This window comes from Pelophylax lessonae (genome assembly GCF_965119305.1).
Source record: "Pelophylax lessonae genome assembly, chromosome: 2".
NCBI lineage: Eukaryota > Metazoa > Chordata > Amphibia > Anura > Ranidae > Pelophylax > Pelophylax lessonae.
In genome coordinates this window covers 86,439,914-86,467,026 of record NC_138769.1, presented here as the reverse complement: position 1 = coordinate 86,467,026, position 27,113 = coordinate 86,439,914, and the positions used below count along the sequence as shown (strand labels likewise).

The window sequence follows — 27,113 nt, the reverse complement described above, 5'->3', positions numbered from 1 at the left end:
GCAGCGGACATAGTACAAGAGATGGTCAGAAACAGTGTACATGATGCCAGAAATGGTCAGAGACTGCAAACATAATACAAGAGATGGTCACAGACTATGGACATAAGACAGAAGATGGTCAGAGATTGTGCACTTAGTACAGGAAATGGTCAGAGACTGTGGACATAATTCAATAGATGGTCAGAAACTATATTCTGTACATAATAGAGAAGATGGTCAGAGACTGTCGGCATAATACAAGAGATGATCAGAGACTGTGGACAAGATACAAGAGATGGTCAGAGACTGTGGACATGATACAGGAGATAGTCAGAGGCCGCGGACATGATACAGGAGATGGTCAGAGACTGTGGACACAATACAGGAGATGGTCAGAGACTGTTGACATGATACAGGAGATGGTCAGAGACAGTGGACATGATAAAGGAGATGGTCAGAGACGATGAACATGATACAGGAGATGGTCATAGACAAAGGACATGATAAAAGAGATGGTCAGAGAATAAAAGAGATGGTCAGAGACTGTGGACATAATACAGGAGATGGTCAGAGACTGTTGACATGATACAGGAGATGGTCAGAGACAGTGGACATGATAAAGGAGATGGTCAGAGACGATGAACATGATACAGGAGATGGTCATAGACAAAGGACATGATAAAAGAGATGGTCAGAGAATAAAAGAGATGGTCAGAGACTGTGGACATGATACAGGAGATGGTCAGAGACTGTGGACATGATACAGGAGATGGTCAGAGACAGTGGACATGATAAAAGAGATGGTCAGAGACGATGAACATGATACAGGAGATGGTCATAGACAAAGGACATGATAAAAGAGATGGTCAGAGACTGTGGACATGATACAGGAGATGGTCAGAGACTGTGGACATGATACAGGAGATGGTCAGAGACTGTGGACATGATACAGGAGATGGTCAGAGACAGTGGACATGATAAAAGAGATGGTCAGAGACGATGAACATGATACAGGAGATGGTCATAGACAAAGGACATGATAAAAGAGATGGTCAGAGACTGTGGACATGATACAGGAGATGGTCAGAGACTGTGGACATTATACAAGAGATGGTTAGCGACTATGGACATGCTGCAAGAAAATGTCAGACACTGTGAACATACTATAGGAGTTGTTGGAGACTGGGGACATGCTTCAGGAGACTAAACTTGTGACTTCAGGAGATAAACTGAAGTTACATTACATGAGACTGTAGAAATCATTACTATAACAGAACAATCTGGAAACAAAGATTAGTGTCTGCAACATGCCAAAGGGCTGCTCAGACCCCTGGTTGGGCACCAGGGGCATAGAGGATTCAAAAGTCAATTGGCTCTCATGCCCTTTACCCTTCTGCTGTCCACAAGACATCGGCAGCTTACAGAAGACTTCCTGACGCATCTTGAAGTTATTCTTAGCGGAAGGCTTGTTTTTATACGTTGCGTAGGTGTAAAATTATTTAATGTGAAATCCAGTAAATTTCAGGGCCTCTTTAACATTAAGTAATTGAAGCACTTAGCAAATAAGAGTGATTGAAAGTATTGATTAGTGAGTGAATATGCTGGCTTATTAAACTGACAAGTTTTCCAAATGTCAGTATTGTTTTTTACCCAGATGTACACCATCGGCCCGCAGTGTTCCTGGAAGCCAGACCTGCTCACGGCAAGCCAAATGAAATGGCTGGACAATGTCTGTGGCTGCTGGAAAGCCCAGTAAAACTGCCGACTATTCATCACAATGACGGCTCACTAATAAAATATATTCCAGATAATTATTTCTTGGATGAAGACACGAATTAAGCAATGTTTTCAGGCACAGGATTGTCTATAAAGTTGTCTGTTCTACATATTGCCTTTTATTCATTTTAACATTTATTCTTTCTACATTAGCAGAAACTTAGATTATTGAGATATACTAAAATTTTAATAAATTTTGTCTTCATTCTGCTCATGTATTATATTACCGTATATACTTGAGAATAAGTTGAACTGAATATAAGCCGAGGCCCCTAATTTTACCACAAAACAGTGGGAAAACTTATTGACTCAAGTATAAGCCTAGGGTTGGAAATGCAGCAGCTACTGGACCCAACTGGACCACCACGAGACACAAAACAGGGGCTGCGGGCATGGTACAGGAGATGGCGCAGGTCATGGTATAGGCATGGCACAGGTCATGGTAAGGGCATGGCACAAGTCATGGTGCAGGTCATGGTACAGGCATGGCACAGGTGATGGTACAGGCATGGCACAGGTCATGGTACAGGCATGGCACAGGTCATGGTAAGGGCATGGCACAGGTCATGGTAAGGGCATGGCACAGGTCATGGTGCAGGTGATGGTACAGGCATGGCACAGGTGATGGTACAGGCATGGCACAGGTCATGGTACAGGCATGGCACAGGTCATGGTACAGGAGATGATATAGGCATAGCACAGGTGATGGAATAGGCATGGCACAGTAGGTACAGGCATGGCACAGCATGTACAGGCATGGCACAGTATGTACAGGCATGGCACAGGAGAATATCCCTTACCATGCCCGCAGCACTGCATGAGGAAATGCAGGGGCTGCGGAGGAGTCTCACTTACCTTTCAGTGAGGCGCCTTCGATTAAATAATTGCGCCGCCCGGCGCCAATACGTCCCCGCGAATGCGCCGCAGATGCTCGGGAAAGCCTGTACTTGTTCAGCTATTCCCGGGTATGCGGCACATGCGCGGTGACACGTCGGCGCCGGGCGGTGCCATTTTTAAAAAGACAGTGACTCGAGTATAAGCCGAGGGGGGCATTTTCAGCATGAAAAAACATGTTGAAACTTCCGCCATTAGGTTTTTATTACCCAAGGATTTGTTAGAAGGGTTCTACAACTTATGTAACTAGGGAAGGGAGATGGGCATCTACGGCCTTTAAAATAGTAATAAACCCAAAAGAAAAAATGAAATATATTGCAGCTTACCGATCATTAGATGTGGTGGCTGCATTAGTTTTCATTTTTTTTTTTGCTTTTTTCACTCTGTTTTCACCTGGTGATCTGGCCGGTAACATCTCCTGTATTAGGCAGGATATACACACTGAGTTTTGGTTTTTTTTTTTTTCATTCAACCAGCAAGTTTGAATGGACAAAAAAAAACCTGATAGATCTTACATATGGCCACTAGATGATCATAAGAAATCAACATATTGAGCAAAATACAGTCAGATTTGAGGCTGGGTGGGCAAATTCTTGTGACATTCATCCAATGAATGTATGAATGTTTAAAAGAAATAAACCCCAACATATGTTTGAGGAGAATGCATGGACCGTTTCTAAAGCGATGGTGTGAACGATCTTTTACAGTTTTCTCATTTTGGATCACAGAACACTTTTTCCTATAATACATGGATTTCACCTTCTAATTTGGACGCTTTATATTCTTATTCTTGCGGACTTTTTTGCACTGTTACACATTCCATTGAAAGGTGGGAGTATATATAGACCTACATTGTGAGACTTTGCAGTTTTGCACTACGCATTTTTGCTATAATTTTATTTGTTTTGTTTATAATGTCAATAATGTCAATATGCGATAATATATATGGTTTTGTTCGATTTTTATGATTTTAATGCAATTATGTGATACCATACATTTTGGATCCCTCTGACCTGTTTTCATAGCATGGCACGGTTTATGTTTTTAGTTCCCTGTAAAGGAAGCAGTGGTCTCTCTGCAAAGGTGTGTCATGTCCCCTTTAAAGCTCCTATTTCTGGCAGTCCTGGTCTATAATATGCATATGCGTGTGTGACAAAACGCGTAGGAAGAGCTTGCGGCACGTCACGCCGCTACGGACGAGAGATACGGCGGCCATCTTTTTGGTTTGGTACCGGCTTATTTCCATCATAGAGTTTCCACATGACACGCTGTATTGGTCCGGGAGTTATGTAAGTTGCCAATTGACCTATGCATGAATAAAACTGTATGACAGTATCACGCTATGGGAGTTGTTTTTTCCCCCTTATGACCGGTTAATTGCTGAGGACTTTGCGGGATCAATCCGTGTATAGTGGCTGGAGAGATCTTCCCTGATGTGAATCTGCTAATTATTTTTCTGCAATCCATGATCCCTGTAATAAGGATCATGGTGATTTGGTAAGAGGCTAAGTTTTCCCTCATGGTGGTGGCTGTTTCACACTTGGCTTTCGATAATTGAGGATCTGCATGTGTATGCTATTGGGAAACAAGGAATCTCTCTCTGGAATGAGTTATTTCTTTCCAATACTAGTACCAAACTATGGACATATGAACTATATTATTCTTGAGATATTTTAGCGCTACACTTTTTATAATATAAGTCCTGGTCTAGTTGCCTAGGACTGACCTTAGATAACCAAAGTTAAAAGTGATGGGGGTACATTTTACTAGCACTGTTCACTGAGAATAAACATGCAAACTCATGGACATTTAACGGCATTTCGTGCTAAAGATTTACAATACCTCCAAACTCCACTACTTCGACATTGAGGTTTTCTGATTCCACAATCACGCCGTAGGACCGATGACCTGTAAACATAGGAAGAGTCAACACTTGGTCTGTATATTGATGGATTCTGTGTAGTAATACTGCAGGAGATGATTAAAGTAAATACAATCAGGAAAATCTAATATAAGCTTTAACATTTTAATGGACTTTGAAAAGTCAAGATCAATAGTTTATATTGGAAGTTTAACAAGGGGGCCCCCACATCCAGGCCTCCACCCCATGTGAATAAGTATGGGTTATAAAGTACCCCTACCCATTCACAAAGAAAGTGTCAAAAAGAAATTAAAACACAATATACCCCATGTAGATCCATCCTCAATTATGACACCCGCCACCATCGCAGGAAACAAACAAAAAAACCCCCACAATGAAGCTTATCCGCCCAACGCCTGCTGCGCCATCTTACAGTTCTTCAATAGGTGGTCATGCCCCCCGTGTGACGTCACCGATTGGTGCATGCTTGGTTGGTGATGTCACATTGGGCGGTGTCACCAGGTGAGGTCACCAGGTGGCCCCGCCCCTTACCTATTTAAGAACTATAAAACGGCAGAGCAGGCATTCGAAGGTTAGCCTTTGTCGTAGGGCGGAGCTTTTTTTTTTTGTTGGTACAGTGGTGGCAGCGGGCGTCGTGATTGACGATGGATCTCCATCGAGGGACATTGTTTTTTTTATTTTTAATAAAGGAATTGTCAAAAACTTTGTCTGTTTTTGTTTCTTTTAAAAAAATTTTGGTGAATGGGTAGGGATACTATGTACCCCATACTCATTCACATAGGGAGGGGGGCTGGAGTCTGGGGGCCCTTTTGTTAAAGGGTGCTTCCAGATTCCGATAAGCCCACTGCCCGCAGACCCCCCACAGGGTCATATCCCCCCTATGTTGAGGACATATGGCCTGGTAAAGTTCAAGAAGGGGGGGGGGGGGTCTTTCCTGACCTGCCAGGCTGCATGCTCAGATAAGGGTCTGGTATGGATTTTGGGGGATTTTTAATTTTGGGGTGGGGTTCTTCTTAAAATCTATACCAAACCCAAAGGACCTGGTATGCATTGGGGGGAGATAGCCCAACCCTGTTTTTTTTTTCACATCTTTCTATTGCCGGCAATGTTTTTTTTTTTCATTCAGCTATCAGCGGGGAAGTCCGTTGACAGCTGATGACTCATCAGCTATTAAGGACACTGCAGCCTGCTTTCCGGCCTGCTCCTTAACAACCAGCTACTCACTGTTCCCTGATTGGGCAAAGCTTTACCCAATCAAGACTTAGAATGCACTGTGCAGCGTGCAGTGCATTGTAAGGGCGCTCGGGGGGATGTTAGCCCTGCAGATTTGGGTGTTTGCCGCATGGGCGAACAGGCGATGTTTAGGTCGATCTTATGCTCAGTCAGAACCACTCGCCCAACAGTAGGAGGTGGCAAAAACATGGATCAACTGCACATTTTACCTCTCCCTCCAAATGCACATGTAAACTTAGTCTAGAAAATGCCATGCAGTTATTGCTGAAGTCCATCCATGTAAATAGGGAGTGGATGCAAAGAGGTAGAAGAGGATAAGCAGCACCGAGATGCAACAAAGCATGAAAAAAGTCTAAACAAAAGGCTATTCAGTCAGGGTTTACATCTACTTTAAACAAATAATAAGTCCATTTTTTTGCAGACTTAACCTTAAATTTAGGAAAGGACACGTGCGAATTTTTAATTTTTTTTATTTTTAGTAAATTGTGAGGTCAGGCACTGATGTGGATGAGAAGGTCTGGCTCGCAGTCTCAGCTCTAATTTATCGCAAAGGTGCTCTGTTGGGTTGAGGTCAGGACTCTTTGCAGGCCAGTCAAGATCCTCCACACTAAACTCGCTCATCCATGTCCTTATGGACCTTGATTTGTGCACTGGTTCTTGATGCCCGGGGTATCCTGGTGCTGCATACAACTGCCCATAGACATTAATGGGTGAAGGCAACTGTACATAGCTATGCGCCACCATTAAGGTAAAGTAGTGAATGTGCACGGGCGTAATGTCCTGAACTCACACTACCTACGTTTCCTACATTAAGTCTGTGTGCATGCGCTACTTTACACTAATAGTGGCAGACAACCGCTTTCACCCATTCATGTCTATGGGAGGCTGTACACAGCACCCAGATATCCCTGGCACCAAAAATACGCAGCATGTTTACACATATTCCGGGTAAATGTGCTCATGCGCATGTAGCCTAAGGGTGAAAAACTGGCTTAATCAATCTATGACACCCTTATGATCTGAAAAAAACATAAAAAAATGTTAAACACGCCAATCGCTGATTCTAATTCCCATACTTAGAACTGAGTCAACTCTGTGGTCAGTAGCAGTGCTTAGAGGGTGCCTTGTACAAAGTGATTCAGTAGTAGATGTTAATCCTGAGGCTTTGAATCACAGAGGGTCATGAGCCATGAGTCAGAAGTATTTCAGTTAAATTGCTCACATGAGGAGATTACAAAATTTATCAAGAAAAGATCATTTTGGGTGCCCACCTATTTAGTAACCAAACTGACATATTAAACCTAAGGGTAGGGCTGACTGTACATTATACATATTTCTTGTACAACTTTGCTTTAGGTTTACCAAAACCATATAATATGAGGTCAAACCTAAACACTTCCAATTTGTATGCAATCGGCAGGCCCTTGCACTACATCGTTGAAAGTAAATCTAAAGGAAATTGAATAGGAAAATTGTATAATGTAGTGCCATCTTAGGGCAGCCAGGTTGTTTATAGTCTGTTTGAGAAAAACATAGGCATTAAAGTGAGCCTGTGGCCAAGCTATGGACATACAACTGTTTCCATAGTTGACTCACTGACCTCTGTAGCTGCATGCATTATGGAGCAATTCATCTCAGCAGCTCAGCTTTATCATGCTCACCCCTCCCTGCAGTTACTCAGTAGCTTGCAATGCTCTTCCCTCCTAGAAGTAATCTCAGCTCATGTACAGGCATCCTTGTGCGCAAAGTACCATGTGCAAATTTCGATGTACAGCCACTGCGCATTTCAGCGAGCTGTATTTTGACTCCAGAGCAGAAGTACCCGATGTGTGCACATGTGCACATACCCTTAGAACCCAACGTTTCCAGGAATGTGGAATTCCTGGTCCCGCATTACAATCAGTGGTCCCAACATCACATACTGTGTCCTGTACAAGAGGTGGGCTGCAAGAAGAACCACAGAGCGCAGCCAGGGATCGGATAACTGACCCTCCTGGAAGTGTCAGATTCTGAAGATACTTCAGGAGTTGGTTTCGATACAGCAAAGATCAGCAACAGAATCTATTCAGCTGACTTGTATATAGTTAAATCAAAAAATAAAGCAGAAATAAAAAATTCCATGGCCCAATATCAAAAATAGAATATTTATTTGTGCCAATATATTCACATAAAGAAAAAACAAGCTTGTCATGCAAAGATGGTGTCACCACCGCTCGTCTATAAGCGTGCACAGTGACGTGTTTCGAGTAAACACATGTCTTCAGGGGAATGTTTTTCTATACAGTTAACAAAGATGTGTCTGGGTATTAAGCTTAGTTTAGATTTGCACCTAAACTGCTACGCCTTTGAAAAGTGATCAGAATTGGGATTGCTTTCAGAGGCGTTTGACAGGTGGTGAGGAGACGATATGACACCTCCTAACGTTTTTTTTAAAATCTGTAAATGCAGCACCAACATGCAGCAACCATATGCATTGGATACATTTATGGGGCAATTGCTGGGCATCCCCATTTGCTTGAAACAATCATTTTTGCAGTAGGTGCGAAGCAAAGCATAGTGGGCACAGCATGTGAACATCCCTGTCTGCTACCTTTGCAGCCTAACAGGGGGGATGCCTGAAGGGCGCTAAAAACATGGCTTAACCAGACATTTTTACCCCACCCCCAAATCACAAGTCTAAACAAGCCCTTATAGGTTATAGACTTTACAAGTCATCATTGTTTTTTGTCCTTCCCTACTGAATAAGCCTGAATGTCTTCATATGGATTTTGCTGAATAACATCATTTTTCTTTTCCAGTCTTATACGTGAAGCCCTCTGTCTGCTGTCCATGCTCTGATAGAGCAATTTGTGTTAGTTCAGTAGCCAGATACTTAGCCCCAGGCCTGTTTTTCTACGTTGAGTGTCTTATTCAATGACCCTAAATAAGACTCTGCTGGGGAACGTTGCCACGGCTAACCTCACCGCCAACACAACCCGTACAGTTCATGTGATGTGCCAAACTTCTAATTAGAACTTTCATGCAATTACTGTCCAGGGACTGGAGCAGGACGCAGGAGGGTGTAAAGGCTCTGCACTTTCGATCTCGGTGCTGAAAAATGTAGAGATGTGGATAATTGATTCAAGAGGGACATTAATAAAAATGTTCATGCTTCATGAACTTCCAAGCAAGCATGTGATCAAATTAAATAGACCCATTTTATCACAAAGTCTGCTGTGAGAACTAAGCAAACACAATCACTTTCAAAATGAGTCTGTCCATGATCAACAAAAAAAGTTTGAATCATAAGGTGTACCTATCATCGCTGCATGGTAGTAGAGGCCTTTTAGTGGACTGAGCCAATATTCCACCTATGGGTTGAGGATACATTAAGTGAGGCCTCTGCCCAAAACGCAAGAATCAATCATAACCAACACAATGTTGATAGTAATTTAACTGGTATGGTTTAACTTTTGCACATGTCTGCTCCATAAAACTGGAGATCCAAAGCAAGAAACTGAGCTAGTTTGTAACAACGTTCCCCCTCTCTGTGTTTGTGAGCACAGCACCTGGCAATACAATTAAAGCAGTTCAAGCTAACATTGGTACTTGAGCCCCATTGACCACTGATGAACTGGAAGGAAGAAGTTTGATGTAGAAGGTAGGACGGGAGACCCGGGCAAGCCGCGGAAGGCGGCAGGAGGGGGGGGGGTTCCCTCCCGCTCCTTGTAATGACAGCCGAGCGGCTTCTCAGCCACATCGGTTGTCATTAAAAGACAACCGACTGTCAGCTATGGACGCCGGTACCGGGATGATGCCTCTAGCTACAGGCATCACTCCGATAAAAGCACTTTGCCAAAATATCGGCAATATCTGTCACCTTGGTGGCCAATTCCGATATATCGGGGAAAGAGCATATTGGCTTTGCTGATAATCGGTCGATCTCTAGTAGAAGGCAAATCAAAACCTAACTAAGCTTAAATCTACTCCCACCTCCATTTCAAACCTATTCTATCTACCCTGAAAAAGGAAAGATGTCTATACTTACCTATTCTGAAGTGGCTCCAGTATGGTTACAAAACCAGGTCCAAGTGCCAGCTTCAGTGTAGAGGAGAGGCAGCCAACAACAGATGCCCTATAGTAAGCCTATGGATGATATCACTGCCCAGGCTTTACAGCCGTTGTCGGTGAACTCTCCTCTACACTGAAGCCAGCGCTGGAGTGACTGGAATGGAGTGACTTCAGAATAGGTAAGTATAGGCATCTTTCCTTTTACAGGGTAGATAGAATAGGTTTAAAATGGGGGTGGGAGTAGATTTAAGCTTAGTTTTGTAAGATGGATATAACCCCTGTAAAATATTTTATTTTTTTGCCATCTGTGGTCCAATGAAGAGTTATCCCTTCTCTTTCTGTCTCATACCCAAAACAGGAATCCCTGGCTGGCACCAGGCAGGATCACCAGAACTAGTGTCCGCATTAAAAGATTTTCCCTCTATTCCTGTTCTGGTGACAAACCAAAACTTGGTATTTTCTTTCACTTAGAAACTTGACAGATGTTATTACCCCTCCCTACTCTATCCAAAGCTAACCATTTTTCTTCGGTTATACTATAATGACCAAAGACCACAGATATAATTTGCAGTGCATTACTGCACCAGCGTAAAGATCTAGACTTGAATGTGTGTATGTTTTTCCATGTGCTATTGTGGGAACATGTCCTGAATAATTGACCACATAAGTCTGTATGGTCATGTGTTTTATCTACTCGCTGTGATTAGGCGGTTAGTAACGGCCATGGTCATAACAAAGACATTTGGAGTCAACCTCAATCTGATGATCGGTGTCATCTGACAAGCAGAACCATGACTATCTTCCTCTGTTCTATACTGTCAAAGGGCCGACAAAGAGGTATCTTCTGTAAAACTGTTGCACAGCTTGTCAAGGTGTCAAACTTGAAAGGGTAAAATCTTCAACTCTGGGCCCATGGTTTGATGGTGACCAGCACCTGCAAGTGTGCATAGGCCTTATAGTGCCTGAGTAGAGCTCAGCACGTATACCTTGGTGATAGACTTCTATACAAGCAGCGCCTGAGTGAACAGACCCTGGCACAGTGAGCATGTAGCCTAGCAAGTCAGGAAAGGGGGGAAGGGGCGAGCGAGTGCCCCCCTCTCCTGAACCATACAAGGGCCACATGCCCTCAACATGGGCTCTGCGCCCTATCCCAAAGCACCTTGTCCCCATGTTGATGGAGACAAGGGTCTCTTCCCAACAACCCTGGTCTGTGGGCAGGGGGCTTATCGGAATCTTCAAGCCCCCTTTAACAAGGGGGCCCCCAGATCCAGTCCCCCCATGTGAATTGGTAGGGGTAGTATGGGGTAGTAGTACCTCTATCCATTCACCAAAAAAGTGTACAAAAAATAAATAAAAACAGGAGACAAGTGTTTGACAAATCCTTTATTGAAATAAACACGTGTCCCCTGATGTAAATCCATTGTCAATCCTGCCGCCCGCTGCGCCACAAACCCGAAAAAAACGCTCCTCCTTCTAGGACAGCTGCCCGCCAAATACCTCCTCTGCGCTTTCACAGTTCTTATATAGGTAAGGGCTGGGCCACCTGGCAACATCATCTGGTGGCCCCACCGCCTTGTGAAAACAACGGCCCAACATACACCAGTCCGTGACGTTACAAGGGGGCAGGGCCAACAGGTGATGTTGCCAGCTTGCCCCGCCTTTACTTATATAAGAACTGTCAAAGCGCGGAGGAGGCATTCGGTGGGCGGGCGTCTGAGAAGGTGGAGTGTTTTTTTTTCCGTGTCTGCAGTGTGGCGGGCGGCGTGTTTGACGATGGATTTACATCGAGGGACACTGTTTTTTTAATAAAGGATTTGTCAAAAACTTGTCTCATTTTTATTTATTTCTTTTGTAAAGTTTTTTGGTGAATGGGTGGGGGTATGTACCCGATACCCATTCACATTGGGGAAGGGGAGGGATTCCGATAAGCCCCCTGCCCGCAGAACCTGACAAGTACAGCCCAGGGTCAAGCAGAGACCCTTGTCCCCAAGGTGCTTTTGCCCCCCTGCCCCAAAGCACCCCCTCCATGTTAATGGCATGTAGCCTGGTATGGTTCAGGAGGGGGGAGGGTGCTCGCTCTTCCCCTCGTCTTTCCTGACCTGCCAGGCTGCATCCCCAGAAAAGGGTCTGGTATGGATTTTGGGGAGGACCCCACACTGTTGTTTTTTTAAAAAATGTTGGTGTGGAATGGGAGTGAAACTCTTCGCCGTTTTTTTTCTTCTTTTTTTTTTTTTTATATTTAGCCCCGCTCCTTAACAACCAGCTTACACTGCGCCCTGATTGAGCAAAGCTTTGCCCAATCAGGTAGCAGAATGCACTGTGAATTATGCAGGGCATTGCAGGTTGTTTGGCGGGGCAAACACATGGTGAACACACTGCAAATTCAGGTGTGCAGCGAATGACCAAACAGGCAAACCGTTTGGTCAACACTAGCAGAAACATCATATCACAAAGGACCAAGTACAACGTTTTAGAGCTGCGCAGGACCCCTTCATTGGGAATATGTCATACGCACATGTGCAGGTAAACAGCAGTGCAGAAAAGCATGGATGTTTTTATGTTGACGATCACATACAGCCATTCATCTCTATGGGTAAGTGTACACGCCACCTACGGCTTCCCCATTTTTTTATGACAAATCCTGCCTCTGCCCCCAAATATCTGTGACAATGAAGCCCAACTGAATGGTATTTACTGTAGTTTGCTAAAACACTGTTTATTAGAAAACAATTGCCATTTGTTTCATTAATTTCATTTTTCATTGTTTAGTGCATCTGAGTGTTCCTGCTCTCCTGCAGCCTCTTTGAAAACCACTTTCCGCCGGCATCTTCTTAAGCGAAGGATGAGTGGCCTTTCTTTGGGAGTTTCCTGATGTGACAGCAGTGGGCCCTGACTGTGTAATGAGTGACAAAGCAATACCCCCAACTGTGAGACAAAAACAAAAGCATTATCACCCAAAAACAGGACGTATCTGAACAAGGACCTCCATGGTAGGATCACCAGGTATTAAGAAGTGAAAGCTGCAGATTTCAAATAATGGAACATTACTCTTGAAATTACATCAATATGTTGGGGCCTTTGAGTAATCTTAATGATTCCTTTAATATTACTTTAAAGAAAAAGTGATTAAAAAAATGCTCTGCAAAGTTGCCCGGCTAGCTCAGTCGGTAGAGCATGAGACTCTTAAAAAAATGCTCTGCAAAGCAATGACATAATGTGCTAGTATGCACTGCATACTAGCACATTATGAAATACTTACTGTAACTCAGAACAAACCCCTCCAGCGCAGCACTATCACAGCTGACACTGCTTCCATCCTCACCCAGTCTTCCTTCCAGGTTCGTGGGCTCTGGCTGTATGAATGGCCGAGCCAGGATGACGTCACTACTGCGCAGTACGCTGGGGTCTTGGCCCTGGCACGGAGCTCTGAAGGTACGGCACGGGTATGCTGTCCCTTCAGAGTACATGTGCCCAGAGATTTCACCGGCTGCATCCCATGTGAATATCTCCTAAACAGTGAAAGTTTAGAAGCTATTTACTGTACCTACAGGTAAGCTTTATTATAGGCTTACCTGTAGGTACAAGTTCAAAAGTTGACTTTACCTCCACTCTAAAGTGGAAGTAAACCCATTCACATCACTGCACTATACTTTTTTATCCAGCATATTTTATTAAGAAATATTATCAACAGCATAATCATAATTTTCCAGACTAAGTCTAAATTAGAACTATAAGCCTGTTCACACTGCCGCGACTTGTCAGGCGACTTGTCAGCCTGACAAGCCGCGCTCCCTCGCGGTCCATTGACCGCTACAGGACCCGTTCTAATAGGAGCGACACAAGTCGCTCCGACTTAGAAAAAGGGTCCTGTACTACTTCGGGGTGACCTCCGAGCGACTTGCATAGACTTCCATTATGTGAAGTCCCTGCAATTCGCTCCGAAGTCGTGGTGCATAGTAATGCACAAGTCGCCCCTGAAGTCGTGCAGAGTCGTGTCACATTAGTGTGAACCAACTCTAAATACTTCCTCCAATGCACACTGTCCATTCACAGTCTATTCGCCTCAGTACTAGTTTGAATGTGGCATTGGTTCCGCTTGGTTTGGTGTACGAAGTAAGTATGCAAATGTGATATCTGGATGGCCACTCAGGAAGCTGAAAATCATTGTAGTAGTCCTTGCTACATACAGGACCCTGATAGCTGTGATCTTCAGGGTGCTGTATATTCATTAAGACAAGCATACAAAGCGTTCTCTGAATGACGGAGGTGCTGAGCAAGGAACCCCAATGTGTTCAGTGTGTAGAGGGGCAGTCATTGGAGAAGCACCCAGAAGATCACTGTGATTTTCACAATTCCAGAGGTCCTCCTGTTATCACATATTGATACGTGCACCAAGCCAAGCTGGACCAATGTAGGTATGGAGAAAATAGATAATCCCTGTAGTTCCGTTTTAAAGCTTACACAATGGGCTAACATTTTAATAAAAGTGCAATTGGTGACTTTACTATCACTTTAAACTTTAAGGTGTATTCAAGGATAAAAATAGTTTGAACTTGTAAATTGAAAGAAAGTCTTGTCAATGTTTCCCACATCTTATCTTATGCAAAAGTGGGGCTAAATTTTAGAAAATTTAAATTAAGTTACCTAAAATATTGGCCCAATCAGCAAGACAGTGATAGTGTCTATAGAGCAGCAACTTTCAACTAGGGTTCCTCCACAGATTGCTAGGGGTTCTTTAAGCTGATTGACCTGATGGTGCCTGCAAGATTCTAGGTGCAATGCCACTTGGCAGAGCCAACATCATGACACCACTGATCAGCTGCCTGTAAGAATCCTACCTTACAATCTAAATCAGAAGGTCACATGATACAAAAGGTAAAAGCTGTAGGGGATGAGCTGATGGAGAGAATAAAAGTACAGTTGTTAGGTGGTGGTAGGATACACTTCTCTAAAGAGAAGGGTTTTCAGGGATCGCCTAAAAGTGGACAGTGTAGAAGATAGATGGACAGATTAGGGTAGGGAATTCCAGAGGATGTAAGAGGTTCGGGAGAAGTCCTGGAGTCAAGCATGAGAGGAGGTGATAAGGGAGCTAAAGAGCAGGAGGTCTTGGGATATCACTTCTGTAGGAGGAGCATTCTTCCCACTGACCACCAATGTAATGTACCACCTTCCCACTATCCATCGGTGTGATGGACAAACTTCCCACTGACCATCATTGTAAAATACAACCTTCCCACTGACCATCAATGTAATGGACAACCTTCCCACTGACCATCAATGTGATGGACAACCTTCCAACTGACCATCAATGTAATGGACAACCTTCCCACTGACCATCAATGTGATGGACAACCTTCCCACTGACCATCAATGTGATGGACAACCTTCCCACTGACCATCAATGTAAAATACAACCTTCCCACTAACCATCAATGTAATGGACAACATTCCCACTGACCATCAATGTGGTGGACAACCTTCCCACTGACCATCATTGTAAAATACAACCTTCCCACTGTCCATCAATGTAATGGACAACCTTCCCACTGACCATCAATGTAATGGACAACCTTCCCACTGACCATCAATGTAATGGACAACCTTCCCACTGACCATCAATGTGATGAACAACCTTCCCACTGACCATCAATGTGATGGACAACCTTCCCACTGACCATCAATGTGATGGACAACCTTCCCACTGACCATCAATGTAAAATACAACCTTCCCACTAACCATCAATGTAATGGGCAACCTTCCCACTGACCATCAATGTAATGGACAACCTTCCCACTGACCATCAATGTAATGGACAACCTTCCCACTGACCATCAATGTGGTGGACAACCTTCCCACTAACCATCAATGTAAAATACAACCTTCCCACTAACCATCAATGTAATGGACAACCTTCCCACTGACCATCAATGTAAAATACAACCTTCCCACTAACCATCAATGTAATGGACAACCTTCCCACTGACCATCAATGTAAAATACAACCTTCCCACTAACCATCAATGTAATGGACAACCTTCCCACTGACCATCAATGTGATGGACAACCTTCCCACTAACCATTATTGTCAAATACAACCTTCCCACTAACCATCAATGTGATGGACAACCTTCCCACTGACCATCAATGTGATGGACAACCTTCCCACTGACCATTATTGTGGTGACAACCTTCCCACTGACCATCAATGTAAAATACAACCTTCCCACTAACCATCAATGTAATGGACAACCTTCCCACTGACCATCAATGTGGTGGACAACCTTCCCACTGACCATCAATGTAAAATACAACCTTCCCACTAACCATCAATGTAATGGACAACCTTCCCACTGACCATCAATGTGATGGACAACCTTCCCACTAACCATTATTGTCAAATACAACCTTCCCACTAACCATTATTGTCAAATACAACCTTCCCGCTAACCATCAATGTGATGGACAACCTTCCCACTGACCATCAATGTGATGGACAACCTTCCCACTGACCATTATTGTGATGGGCAACCTTCCCACTGACCATTATTGTGATGGACAACATTCCCACTGACCATCAATGTGATGGACAACCTTCCCACTGACCATTATTGTGGTGGACAACCTTCCCACTGACCATTATTGTGGTGGACAACCTTCCCACTGACCTTGATTATAAAATTTTAGTTTGGGTTCCCCAACACCTTAATTATTTCAAGGGCTTCTCTAGGGTAGCCAGACTTACAAAAGACTGTTATAGAACATACATTCCTGACAGGTACAAAAGCCGTAGGATCTCCTAGCTGTAGGTCTGTCCCAACAGCTGACACTCACAGCACTGTGCGACAGATGCTCATCGAGAGCCAGGTGGAATCTCCAACCATGCTGGTCTGAGATATATTCTTGGACTTTGTGGAATGCGGTAAAATGCTGCCACCAGCCATCACAGCTATGTGGTATGCTGAGAAGCCTAGGAATTTTGGCCACAGCAGGCATGGCAGCAGTCTGGTCATCCATGATATGATTTTACATTGAAAACAAGGCTAAATAGAGTATTTCCAGGCAGGAGAGGACTCTGGGAATCCTATCAGATTCAGGTTCTTGTCTTTGGTGGTTGAACCCTACAGTTTCAGATTTGCACATTCCACATTTTCCTCCCCCTTCACTTCCCAGACCCTGGAATGTAACAGCTGGTCCTGGAGCAGTTTCAATCTGTCACTTTTCTTTGTTTTGTGTTTAAAATTAGGAGCTGGGTGTCATCTCTGGTGTGTAGCAGCCAGCAGGTCAGATCCAAATAGCTCCCCTGGTATGATAACAACCTGCCTTTTTAAAGAGAAAGTATCCGCAGAATTTCCCGCAGAAAGTACACTGCTGAGAATTCCTGTTATGTGATTACGACATTCTTTGTCAACAATATTCCAAATCTCACATGTGCCTCTATCAGGAGTTATGCCCACTGCGGCTGAATATGGTCATAGTGTAGTGGTTTTTGTCACTGAGCTATGACAACTGATACATAATACTGATATACAAAAATAACGAAGAAAACATATCTTTACTGACCACCACAGCACCTCACCTGCATACTTTTGTACTGACCACCACAGCACCTGACCTGCATACTTCTCTACTGACCACCACTGTACCTACATACTTCTCTACTGACCACCACTGTACCTACATACTTCTCTACTGACCACCACTGTACCTACATACTTCTCTACTGACCACCACTGTACCTACATACTTCTCTACTGACCATCACTGTACCTACATACTTCTCTACTGACCACCACTGTACCTACATACTTCTCTACTGACCACCACTGTACCTACATTCTTCTCTACTGACCACCACTGTACCTACATACTTCTCTACTGACCATCTCAACACCTATGTACTTCTCCACTGACCCTTACAGCACCTACATACTTCTCTACTGATCACCACAACACCTATGTATTTCTATACTGACCATCACAGCATCTACTTACCTTTCTACTGACCACCAAAGCACCTATGTACTTCTCTACTGATCACCAAAGCACCTACGTACTTCTCTACCGACCATCACAGCATATACATACCTCTCTACTGATCACCAAAGCACCTATGTACTTCTCTACTGACCATCACAGCATATACATACCTCTTACTGTAGATACAAAACAAAGAAAGGGCGCACCAGCCTAGCGCATTATCCTCAGCGAGTTTATTGATAATAAAAAGATAAAAATCAGCTACTCACAAACAAGCTGCTTTTGTGTCCTAGAATAAGCTACAATGTTTGCCATTCCTATCACATTCTTTACCTTTTCCTTGGTGTCGGCACAGCCGGGGAATGTCACTGGGATCGGGTTACAAGAGTGTCAGTTGCACAGGACGAGCCGCCCGGCCCAGCACACGGCACACCAGCTGCAGCAGCGCCGGCTCCCCCTTCCCCGCTATATGCACCCTCGGAGTGTGCGTATAGCGGGGAAGGGGGAGCCGGCGCTGCTGCAGCTGGTGTGCCGTGTGCTGGGCCGGGAGGCTCGTCCTGTGCAACTGACACTCTTGTGACCCGATCCCGGTGACATTCCCCGACTGTGCCGACACCACGGAAAAGGTAAAGAATGTGATAGGAATGGCAAACATCATAGCTTATCCTAGGGCACAAAAGCAGCTTGTTTGTGAGTAGCTGATTTTTATCTTTTTTTTATCAATAAACTCGCTGAGGATAATGCGCTAGGCTGGTGCGCCCTTTCTTTGTTTTGTATCTACAGTGTTTGATCGACTGCCCCGGTCGTAGGGGGCAGCAAAGCCCAGCCATAGTGGATGCCAAGTATGAATACAAGTTCCAGGATTGAGGCAGCCTGAGGACCAGGTTCTGAGCGCAGGAGTAGGGTGCTGAGCAGCACTAATCTTTTTCTGGAACATATACATACCTCTTTACTGACCACCAAAGCACCTATGTACTTCTCTACTGACCATCACAGCATCTACATACCTCTCTACTGACTACCAAAGCACCTACGTACTTCTCTACTGATCACCAAAGCACCTACGTACTTCTCTACTGATCACCAAAGCACCTATGTACTTCTCTACTGACCATCACAGCATATACATACCTCTCTACTGATCACCAAAGCACCTATGTACTTCTCTACTGATCACCAAAGCACCTACGTACTTCTCCACTGACCACTACAGCACCTTTGTACTTCTCTATTGACCATGGTCATCATCTGAGGAGGGCAGCATCTGCCCAGTTTTGGAATTACCATTGTCCTTGCTGCTTTTCACCACAGAAGACCTCATAGCACTGGAAGTGACTACTTGCTTCTGAATGACTACCTGTCAGTGTTGTTTGCATCCTGATTCATGGAGAAATGATAGGCAGGACAGTTAGTGTTGTATATGCTCCCTGGATGGATATCCAGTTGATAGTCTTCTTTATACTAATGTGTTCTGACCCTGATCTCTTTGGATAACCTTTTGACATATGTATGCTAATTGCTATGTTTGGCAATTTATGTGCTATATATTCAGATTTTTTTTTTGCATTTGTTTTCTTTATTGGAAGCCTCACTGTGTTTCCATACCCACTCGTTTTGTTTGGGATGGCATGTTCTTTTCCTAGTGGTATTAGCCTTGGGGTTCTCCCCATCCTTCCTCCTCTGCAATTATTCCCTATTCATATCCGAGTCCTCAGGTTTCTTTTATATGGCTGTGGAGTATTGTTTTGCATTACATACTGTACATTTGTATGTATTCCTACCATTATGCATTGTCAGTGTTTTCTGTGGATCTATTGTCTTTGTCTTACGTGGAGTGCTATTCACATTCCTACACCTACTTCTTATTAGCACATGTGGGGTGTTTGGTCTTGTATAGTATTTTTGTGGTTATTTCTCATTTGTTGCTATGTTGTCATAGCACATCACTTGTTGTTTTATTATTTCATGTTACTTATTATGGGTGGTCCTGGTGTTTGCCATGTACAATGGTGGCCATTTTGTAATTGTTTATAATGTGCTTTGTTTTTCCTTACTTTTCTGCATTTTGCCAATTGTATACAGGAGCTAATTATGGATAGCTTTATTTAGGTAGGATTTTGTTATTTTTGCTTTTTTCATGGACTATTGTGATTTGCTCTTTTTATGATTTTTTTTTTTACCTCTACCCTGCATGTGTCTTTTTACCCTTGCACTATGTGAGGTCATCACTAGGGGGTGTTGTTGGTGGATGGGATTTTGGGTTAATTGGTCTGTTCACTTCCATGTGATAGTGTCTTGAGAAAGATGGACTGAGTTTAATTAAAACGTTGATAAAGAAAAAAAGGCTGCTGTTTTTATCTACCTCCTCTGTAGACCTGTCTCTATACTACTATTGGATTAACATTTGAGGTTTATTAGGCGAAAAAGAGCAATTAGCATGTGTAAAGCACTGCGTAAATTTAAGGCGCTATATAAGTACCTGTAATAAAAAAATTAAAAAATTAACTAAACTGGCAAGATGCCGCAAGAACCAGCTATCATTTTTAACTAGGCTAAACTGCTGACATTTGACTGACTTCTATGGATTAATAACCCTCACTGTGAAGGATGATATATCTAAGTATATGAAAAGCCAAAATGTATTTTTGGTTTTGGATTCAGTTCAAAAACGCCATCAAGTTTTGTATTTATTTTATTTATTTAAAACATAACAGGAAGTAGAAAGAGATCTCTCAAAAATAAAAGAAAATCCTAGAATTGTCACTGGAACAAGTGTACCCATTGGAAGATTTCCATGTTTGCACCAACCAGCACATAAACCCATTAGGGCTGGGCGATTTTGCCTAAAAAAAAAATCTTCGATTTTTAAAGAAAAATTCGAGTTTCGATTCGATTTTTCGATTTTTTTTTCAATGCACTTAAAAAATGACTGCAGACATCAGATATAGTGTCAAAAGTGCAACTTTATTGCTATGATTGTCCTCAAGAGTTAAAATGCGTAGAATAGAATAAATTCAAATTAAATAGATTAAAAAAAAAACAATAGAATAAAATAGAAAGAAAATAACGATCTTCGAACGTTTTATTAGCAGAAAGTAAAAAAAAATATATATTTTTTTCAAAATTGTTGGTCTTCTTTCTTGTTTACAGCGCAAAAAATAATGGCGCACGACTGCGCAATTGCAAGTTAAAGTAATGCAGAGCTGTATTTAAAAAAAAATGGCCTGGTCATGAAGGGGAGGAGGGGGGGGGGTAAATCTTCTGGATGTGAAGTGGGTAATAATATTTGTGGTGCAGTGCCATACATGAAGCAGGACTGATGATAGAATCCAGCAGCCTGGAGTGTCAGGTCACATGGAGCAGGGATAACCCGGCATGCCTTAGGGGCAGCAATGGGCTCCTGACCCCACATGCACCATGTGCCCGCCGGCTTCACAGTGAGCTCAGGCCACAATGGGCCAGCCTCCTCCAATCTACACCTCTCCAGCGCTTGCTCTCATTACCATACCCCCCACCGGTTGGCATAAAGTCATCCGAGCCATTGTAAACATAGACCCGTCTACAGCGGTCTCTGGCAGACTACAACTCCCAGAAGCCCCGACGGCCAACCTCTACAAAATGCCAAACCCAGCCTCATGCATATGCAAATGCGCAGAGCGTTCGCCAGCCAATGGCGCGGCGGGCTGTCACGTGGCGAGCGCCGCTCATGAATATGCAAAGACGTTGGGCCAATGGCGGCGCAGCGCGGTCACATGGTGCGCTCGGTGAGGTGAGGGAAGAGAAGTTATCTATCAGTGAACACGGTAAAGAGACTCAGAGCTCAAGTGAGCAGTTGAAGGGGCGGCTAGTGTGTGTGTACTGTCTATGGTTACGCGGGGTGGGGGCTGGCTCATATCGCGCTATAGAAAAAACTATAGTGGCAAAAAACTTGAGTTTGGAAAAAAAAAATCATTTTACACTAAAAAATCGATTTATCGATTTAATAGATTTTTTGCCCAGCCCTAAAACCCATTCATTTGAATAGGCTGGTGTACTTTTGGAAAATACAGGGAAAAGGTTCCTGCTCCTTTTCCAAAATCGCAGTTGCAGGAATACCACATAGTGCTGTGCGGTTTCCAGCATAGGAAACCATGCTGCGGTTTCCAGTGTGTGGGAGTACCATTAGGAATTGACAGCACACCCGCGCCTTTGCTAGCAGCAGCGCGTCTTTGCAGGTGAGTGCAATTACACACAGTCTAATACACATATAGTGTGAACCTGTCCTAATCCTGCTCCGGTGACCACCCAAAGTTTTAGATTTTCCCTTACTTTTAATGGACAGAAAGACAAATAGAAGGGTGAATCTCCCCAGTGAGGACACAGACAGAAGCAAATCCATTGTTTTTACAGGGCCTGTTCACACCAATACATTGCTTTACAGTGTGTTGGAAAAAAAACTCAAAAAGCACAATGGGGTAATTAACAAAAAGTAGTGCAGGCTTTTCGTCTGCTCATTTCTTCTAATCTGTGAAAATTGAGCAGATCCTAAACCTGATGTAGCACCCTACAAGGTAGGTGCTAGATAAAGTATAGTGGGCCTTGGCTGCCTAACAGCAGGGCCTTGATTTTCAGTCAGGTTGTCATGGTTCCCAGGTGTGGCTGTTGAGACTGGGGAGTCTCCCCACTGTGCTCAATGAGAGGGCTCTCATTGGGCAGTGGAGGAAATCCAGCCAACGGCACACCCAGGCTTGTATCTACCCCAGAAAGGCAGATTCTGCCGAACAGCATTCTGGGAGTGGGTATAAGTTTGAGGGGAGCACATGACTCAGCATCTTTGGCGGGAATCAGAGTCCCAGGAGGGAGGGTACGGCTGTCTCTCCTCCTGTCAGAAGGATCAGGGTTCTCAGGTGGCGGCCTGAGAGTCCAGAGAGAGAGAGCTGAGTTGGAAGTGTTATCGGTAGCAATGGCAGACCCACGTCAGGCCCAATGCCTGGAAATCCTGCTACACTAACAAAAGAGGAGCAAACCTTTTTGGTAACTAGGAGCAATGTGTTCCCTGTTCTGTGCTGTGTCTGTGACAGACAAGGCACAGAGAGCAGTTAAACTGGTAAAAAGGTATATCAAAGCTTGTCAATGCAAAGTACAGTATAACATGCGCTGTGGTGTGCTCTGGAAGCCCCCTTGGCATTTGCATGCTACTCTGTGGTCTCAGATGTCCTTACTGAGTTCTACATTTTGACACAAAGTACTGAAAAATTGCACACTACATTGAAAAGACTAGAAGTGTTTTAGGACTAACTCTTAACATGTGTAGACTTGTCAACCAACGGCCCAAGCGGAGTGCTTCTTTAACTATGCCCTGACTTTTTAAAGCTCCCTAAAAGGCCATGAGTTTAAACCTGATATACATTAGATAGAAATAAAGTGAATGATTACCATCTCATCTCCAAATATGTCTTGTACAGATTTATATCCATGTTGATAGAACGCAGCATGTAGCTGTAGGAAGATGACAAGGCCTGGATCCATACACACATGAGATCATAACTGCAGGCTGCCATTACAGTGATAAAAAACATACTAATGTCTAATATGTATTATTTTCAAGTTGAAGAAGAACTTGTATTTCTCCAGGTGAGCGGCTGAGCTCAGCTTTTCAGATGAGCTCCTGTTTTTACTAGCTTCCATATATAATTAGTTATATAGTCTTGGAAAGAGTCCAGTAAAGATCAGAAGATACAGCATGTGTATGCTCTGCATCTTCTAATACAGTAGATTTTCCACAGAAATATATGAAGAACTGCTGCTAAATAAAGACAACAGTAGCCTAGCTGAAAAGGTAAAGCGTGACCTATAATATATGATAAGTGATTCTCCAGGTCAGATGACACTTGCCTGCTGCAAATGGGTGCTCATCTACCTTCCTCACTGACCACTTGCTCAAAAATAGATGTTTGGTGGCACATCATAAAAGTTCATGGAAATTCTTTATTAACCCCTTTCCACCACTGCCACGTGGCCTTTTAAGAGGTTCTAAATGCCGGGAGGCAAAGGTGGGCATTCCAATGATGTGTCTGCTGTGATTGGCAGTCACATCAGTCACATGATCAGAAAGCTTCCGATTGCAAGTATGCATCGGGAGCTTTCAGGTACCCGCCGGTTACTGTGCCGGGTGCACGCACTCAGCACAGCAATGTGTTTACATAGGGCTGCAAATCTGCGACCTCTCTGTGTTAAAGCCCAGCCACCTAGGGGCTGCATATCTGCGACCTTTCTGTGTTAAAGCCCACCCACCTAGGGGCCGCATATCTGCGACCTCTCTCTGTTAAAGCCCACCCACCTAGGGGCTGTGTATCCTGCTATGCCATGTTTTAAGGATTTCTAAAAAATGTGCAGGGACTTTAAGGTCTTGTTTACATATGCAGTGCCCTCTAAAGAGAAATCTGCATTCTGATTGCTCTTCGGGGGGCAGTTGACAGGCAGTGAGGAGGCATTATATCGCTGCCCAAGCCCCTTATGCAGCTGAGAACAGAGATTATGCTATCACTTGTAAGAATAAAAAAGAAAAAAAGAAATACATTTTTTATATATGTACTGTATGTACACTGTATGTTTTGTCTTTCATTTCTATTTTAAACGGAATAGGTTGTTTTACAAGGTCTCCTATAATTTAATGCATTATCTGCATTAAGGTATACAATTGAAATGTTTGGAGCGCTGCTCCACTGATCCACACAGGTCTCGGCATCTCTAATACTCATCCAGAAGAAGCATGTATAAGCAATAAAAGTGTGCCGCACTCCCAACAACCCAATCTCAAAGGATAGTAAGGAACGGCCTCAGCCTCAGCTCCTCCCCAGCTATGCCCCTGATGCATTTTGCCCCGCCCTGGGGTTTACACACGGTATACAATGCCCCACTATCTGTCCTACCTCCTTTTATTCCTTTTATTCCTAAACACCTACCTGGCTCCAGCTCACTTCCTACTTTTAGAGGAGAAACTAAGGGAAGCACAGCCATAGGCTCCTGCTGTTGTCAGTCAAACTATTGTGAGGAGGGAGTGGGGGGGCCTGGCTTATTGGCACTGTCCGTGTCTATAGACACACACAGCCCAGCTCAGGAGCCAGCGGGATAGCACAGATTGCTATAGGAGACACCTGAAGGTGGAAGGAGCAAACAGCCCCTGTGGGGACTGCAAAAAGAGGAGAAAAGCAACCTTTCTGTGCAATATTGTAATAAAAAAAACCCATAACAGGAAAAGCAGTCACTACATATTATTATAAAGAAAGTTGATGAGTTGAGAAGGTTGAAAACAACTGGCTCCGCTGGGCCTTTTGGCTTGATGGACACGAAAGGGCCTTACCCCTGTCAGGAGTCTTGGGCCCTGGGAGGGGGGGGGGGGGTTCAAGGAGGGGACCTATGCCATAACCTAGAGCAGTTTTAGTTCACTAAAGTGTGCAGATTTGGGGAACTGCATCATGGCCTCAAAATTAAAAAAAAAAGTTAAGAGAAATTTGGGATTCTGAAAAAAATTCGTACTCACCTAGGTGAATGCAACATCAATTCAATGCTGCCTCTGTCCCCCAACCACTTCTAATACTGAGAACTCAGCAATCAAAGACTGCTGATCCCTCATTTCTCGGTCTTCAGAGAGCAGAGAGTCGGTGACTGTCAGTCCCTGGCTCTCTGCTCTGCCCCTCCAGCGCTCACTGGAGCACCGGGCTGTGGAGGGGGCGGGAGCTGCTGGTTCAGGCTCTCATCAGCTTGCTGAGAGGCTGAGCTAGCTGATGGTCAGGAATCTGGGTGGAACCCTGACTTTAAAGTCAGGATCTCTCCAGAACCTGGACCAGCTCTGTGACGTCAGCTGACAGTGGACTTTAGCTCACTGTTGGCTGAATGCCTGTCATAGGAGTGTAGAATGAAGTGCACTTCTATGACCTGCCGGAGAAGTAGGGCCAAAAGAGCTTTGGCCCCACTTCTTGTATAAAACTAAGATAAGATTTTAGTGATTCAGTTTCAATTTACTTTAAACAGCAAGAATGACCAATCAATGATCCAATCCTTGCCCATCCACAATACAGAAATGTTGGGTGAATGTGGGTGAGGTCAGCATGTGATTTATCGGGCAGGAACCACACATGGCAGATATATACAGTATCTTTGTGAAATAAATACCTTTACTGAAGCCATAGATATCCAGCAGCTCAGGCGTTAACCATAAGGGGGAGCTTCCAGTAAAGATTCATTAATCAGGCGGTGAGATCTGTGCCACGTGTTCGGGACAGACAATCAATTTACTCCCACATGTCAAACATCTCTAAGTTTGTTATGACAGGGGAACATAAGTGTTTACATTTGGACTGCGTCTATGCATTTCCAACATACGTTGTATTGCCGGCAATGGGAACAGGTAATAACCATTATGAGCGACCAGGCAGAGAAGAGTGACTCTCTGCCAGCACAGACCCTTTTATTAACCTAGCTCATACTCCTAAGTGTATACGCTGTTTAATGAGCACTGATAAAAATCACATATTAAAGAGCAGAAAATATGATATCCCTCTACAGCGAGGAGAGATGAACATGGATAAGCCTTAACCACATAACGACCGCCCACCGCAGATATACTGCGGCAGGCAGCCGCTGCTGGGCAAAGTGACATAGGGGTACGTCACTCACTCAGCCGCCTGTGGGGGGCGAGCCTGCGCCACCGGAGGCGTGCTCCCGCCCCCGCTCGTTCACAGGCATCCCCGCGCGAGTGACCGGCGGCTCCGATGTCCGCCAGTCACTCGCGATCTCGGGCAGGAGAGGGAGAAAGGCAGACGGCTAATGTAAACACGGCTGTCTGTCATTCTCCCTGATGTAAGTGCAGAGATTATACGATCCTGCTATGTAGGATCGTATGTCTCTGTGGTTACATCACAAGCCACGCCCCCCCACAGTTAGAATCACGTCCCTAAGGATACATTTAACCCACTGATCACCAATAAAGTTAACCCCTTCCCTGCCAGTGTAATTTTTACAGTAACAGTGCATATTTATAGCAATGATTACTGTAGTAATGTCACTGGTACTCCCAAAAGTGTCAAAAATGTCAGTCAGGGGTCCGATCTGTCCGCCACAATGTCGCAGTCCCACAAAAAAAAAAAAAAAAATGCAGATCGCCGCCATTACTAGTAAAAAAAACAAAAAAACAATAAAAATGACATAAATCTTTTCCGTAGTTAGTAAACGCAATAACTTTTGCGCAAACCAATCAAAATACGCTTATTGCGATTTTTTTTACCAAACATAGGTAGCAGAAAACAAATTGGCCTAAAATGTTAAAAAACTTAGATTTTT

At 43.9% G+C, this 27,113-nt stretch overlaps 1 protein-coding gene across 1 annotated transcript in view; it reads right to left on the bottom strand.

Moving 5' to 3' along the window:
• The window catches only part of JAM2 (junctional adhesion molecule 2), a 169,736-nt gene that overhangs the window by 77,245 nt on the left and 65,378 nt on the right, over window positions 1-27,113 (bottom strand). The window contains exon 2 of the mRNA XM_082246899.1: window positions 4,492-4,557. Within this exon, the coding sequence (XP_082103025.1) occupies window positions 4,492-4,557 (66 nt within the window). The remainder of the gene's footprint in view (window positions 1-4,491; window positions 4,558-27,113) is intronic.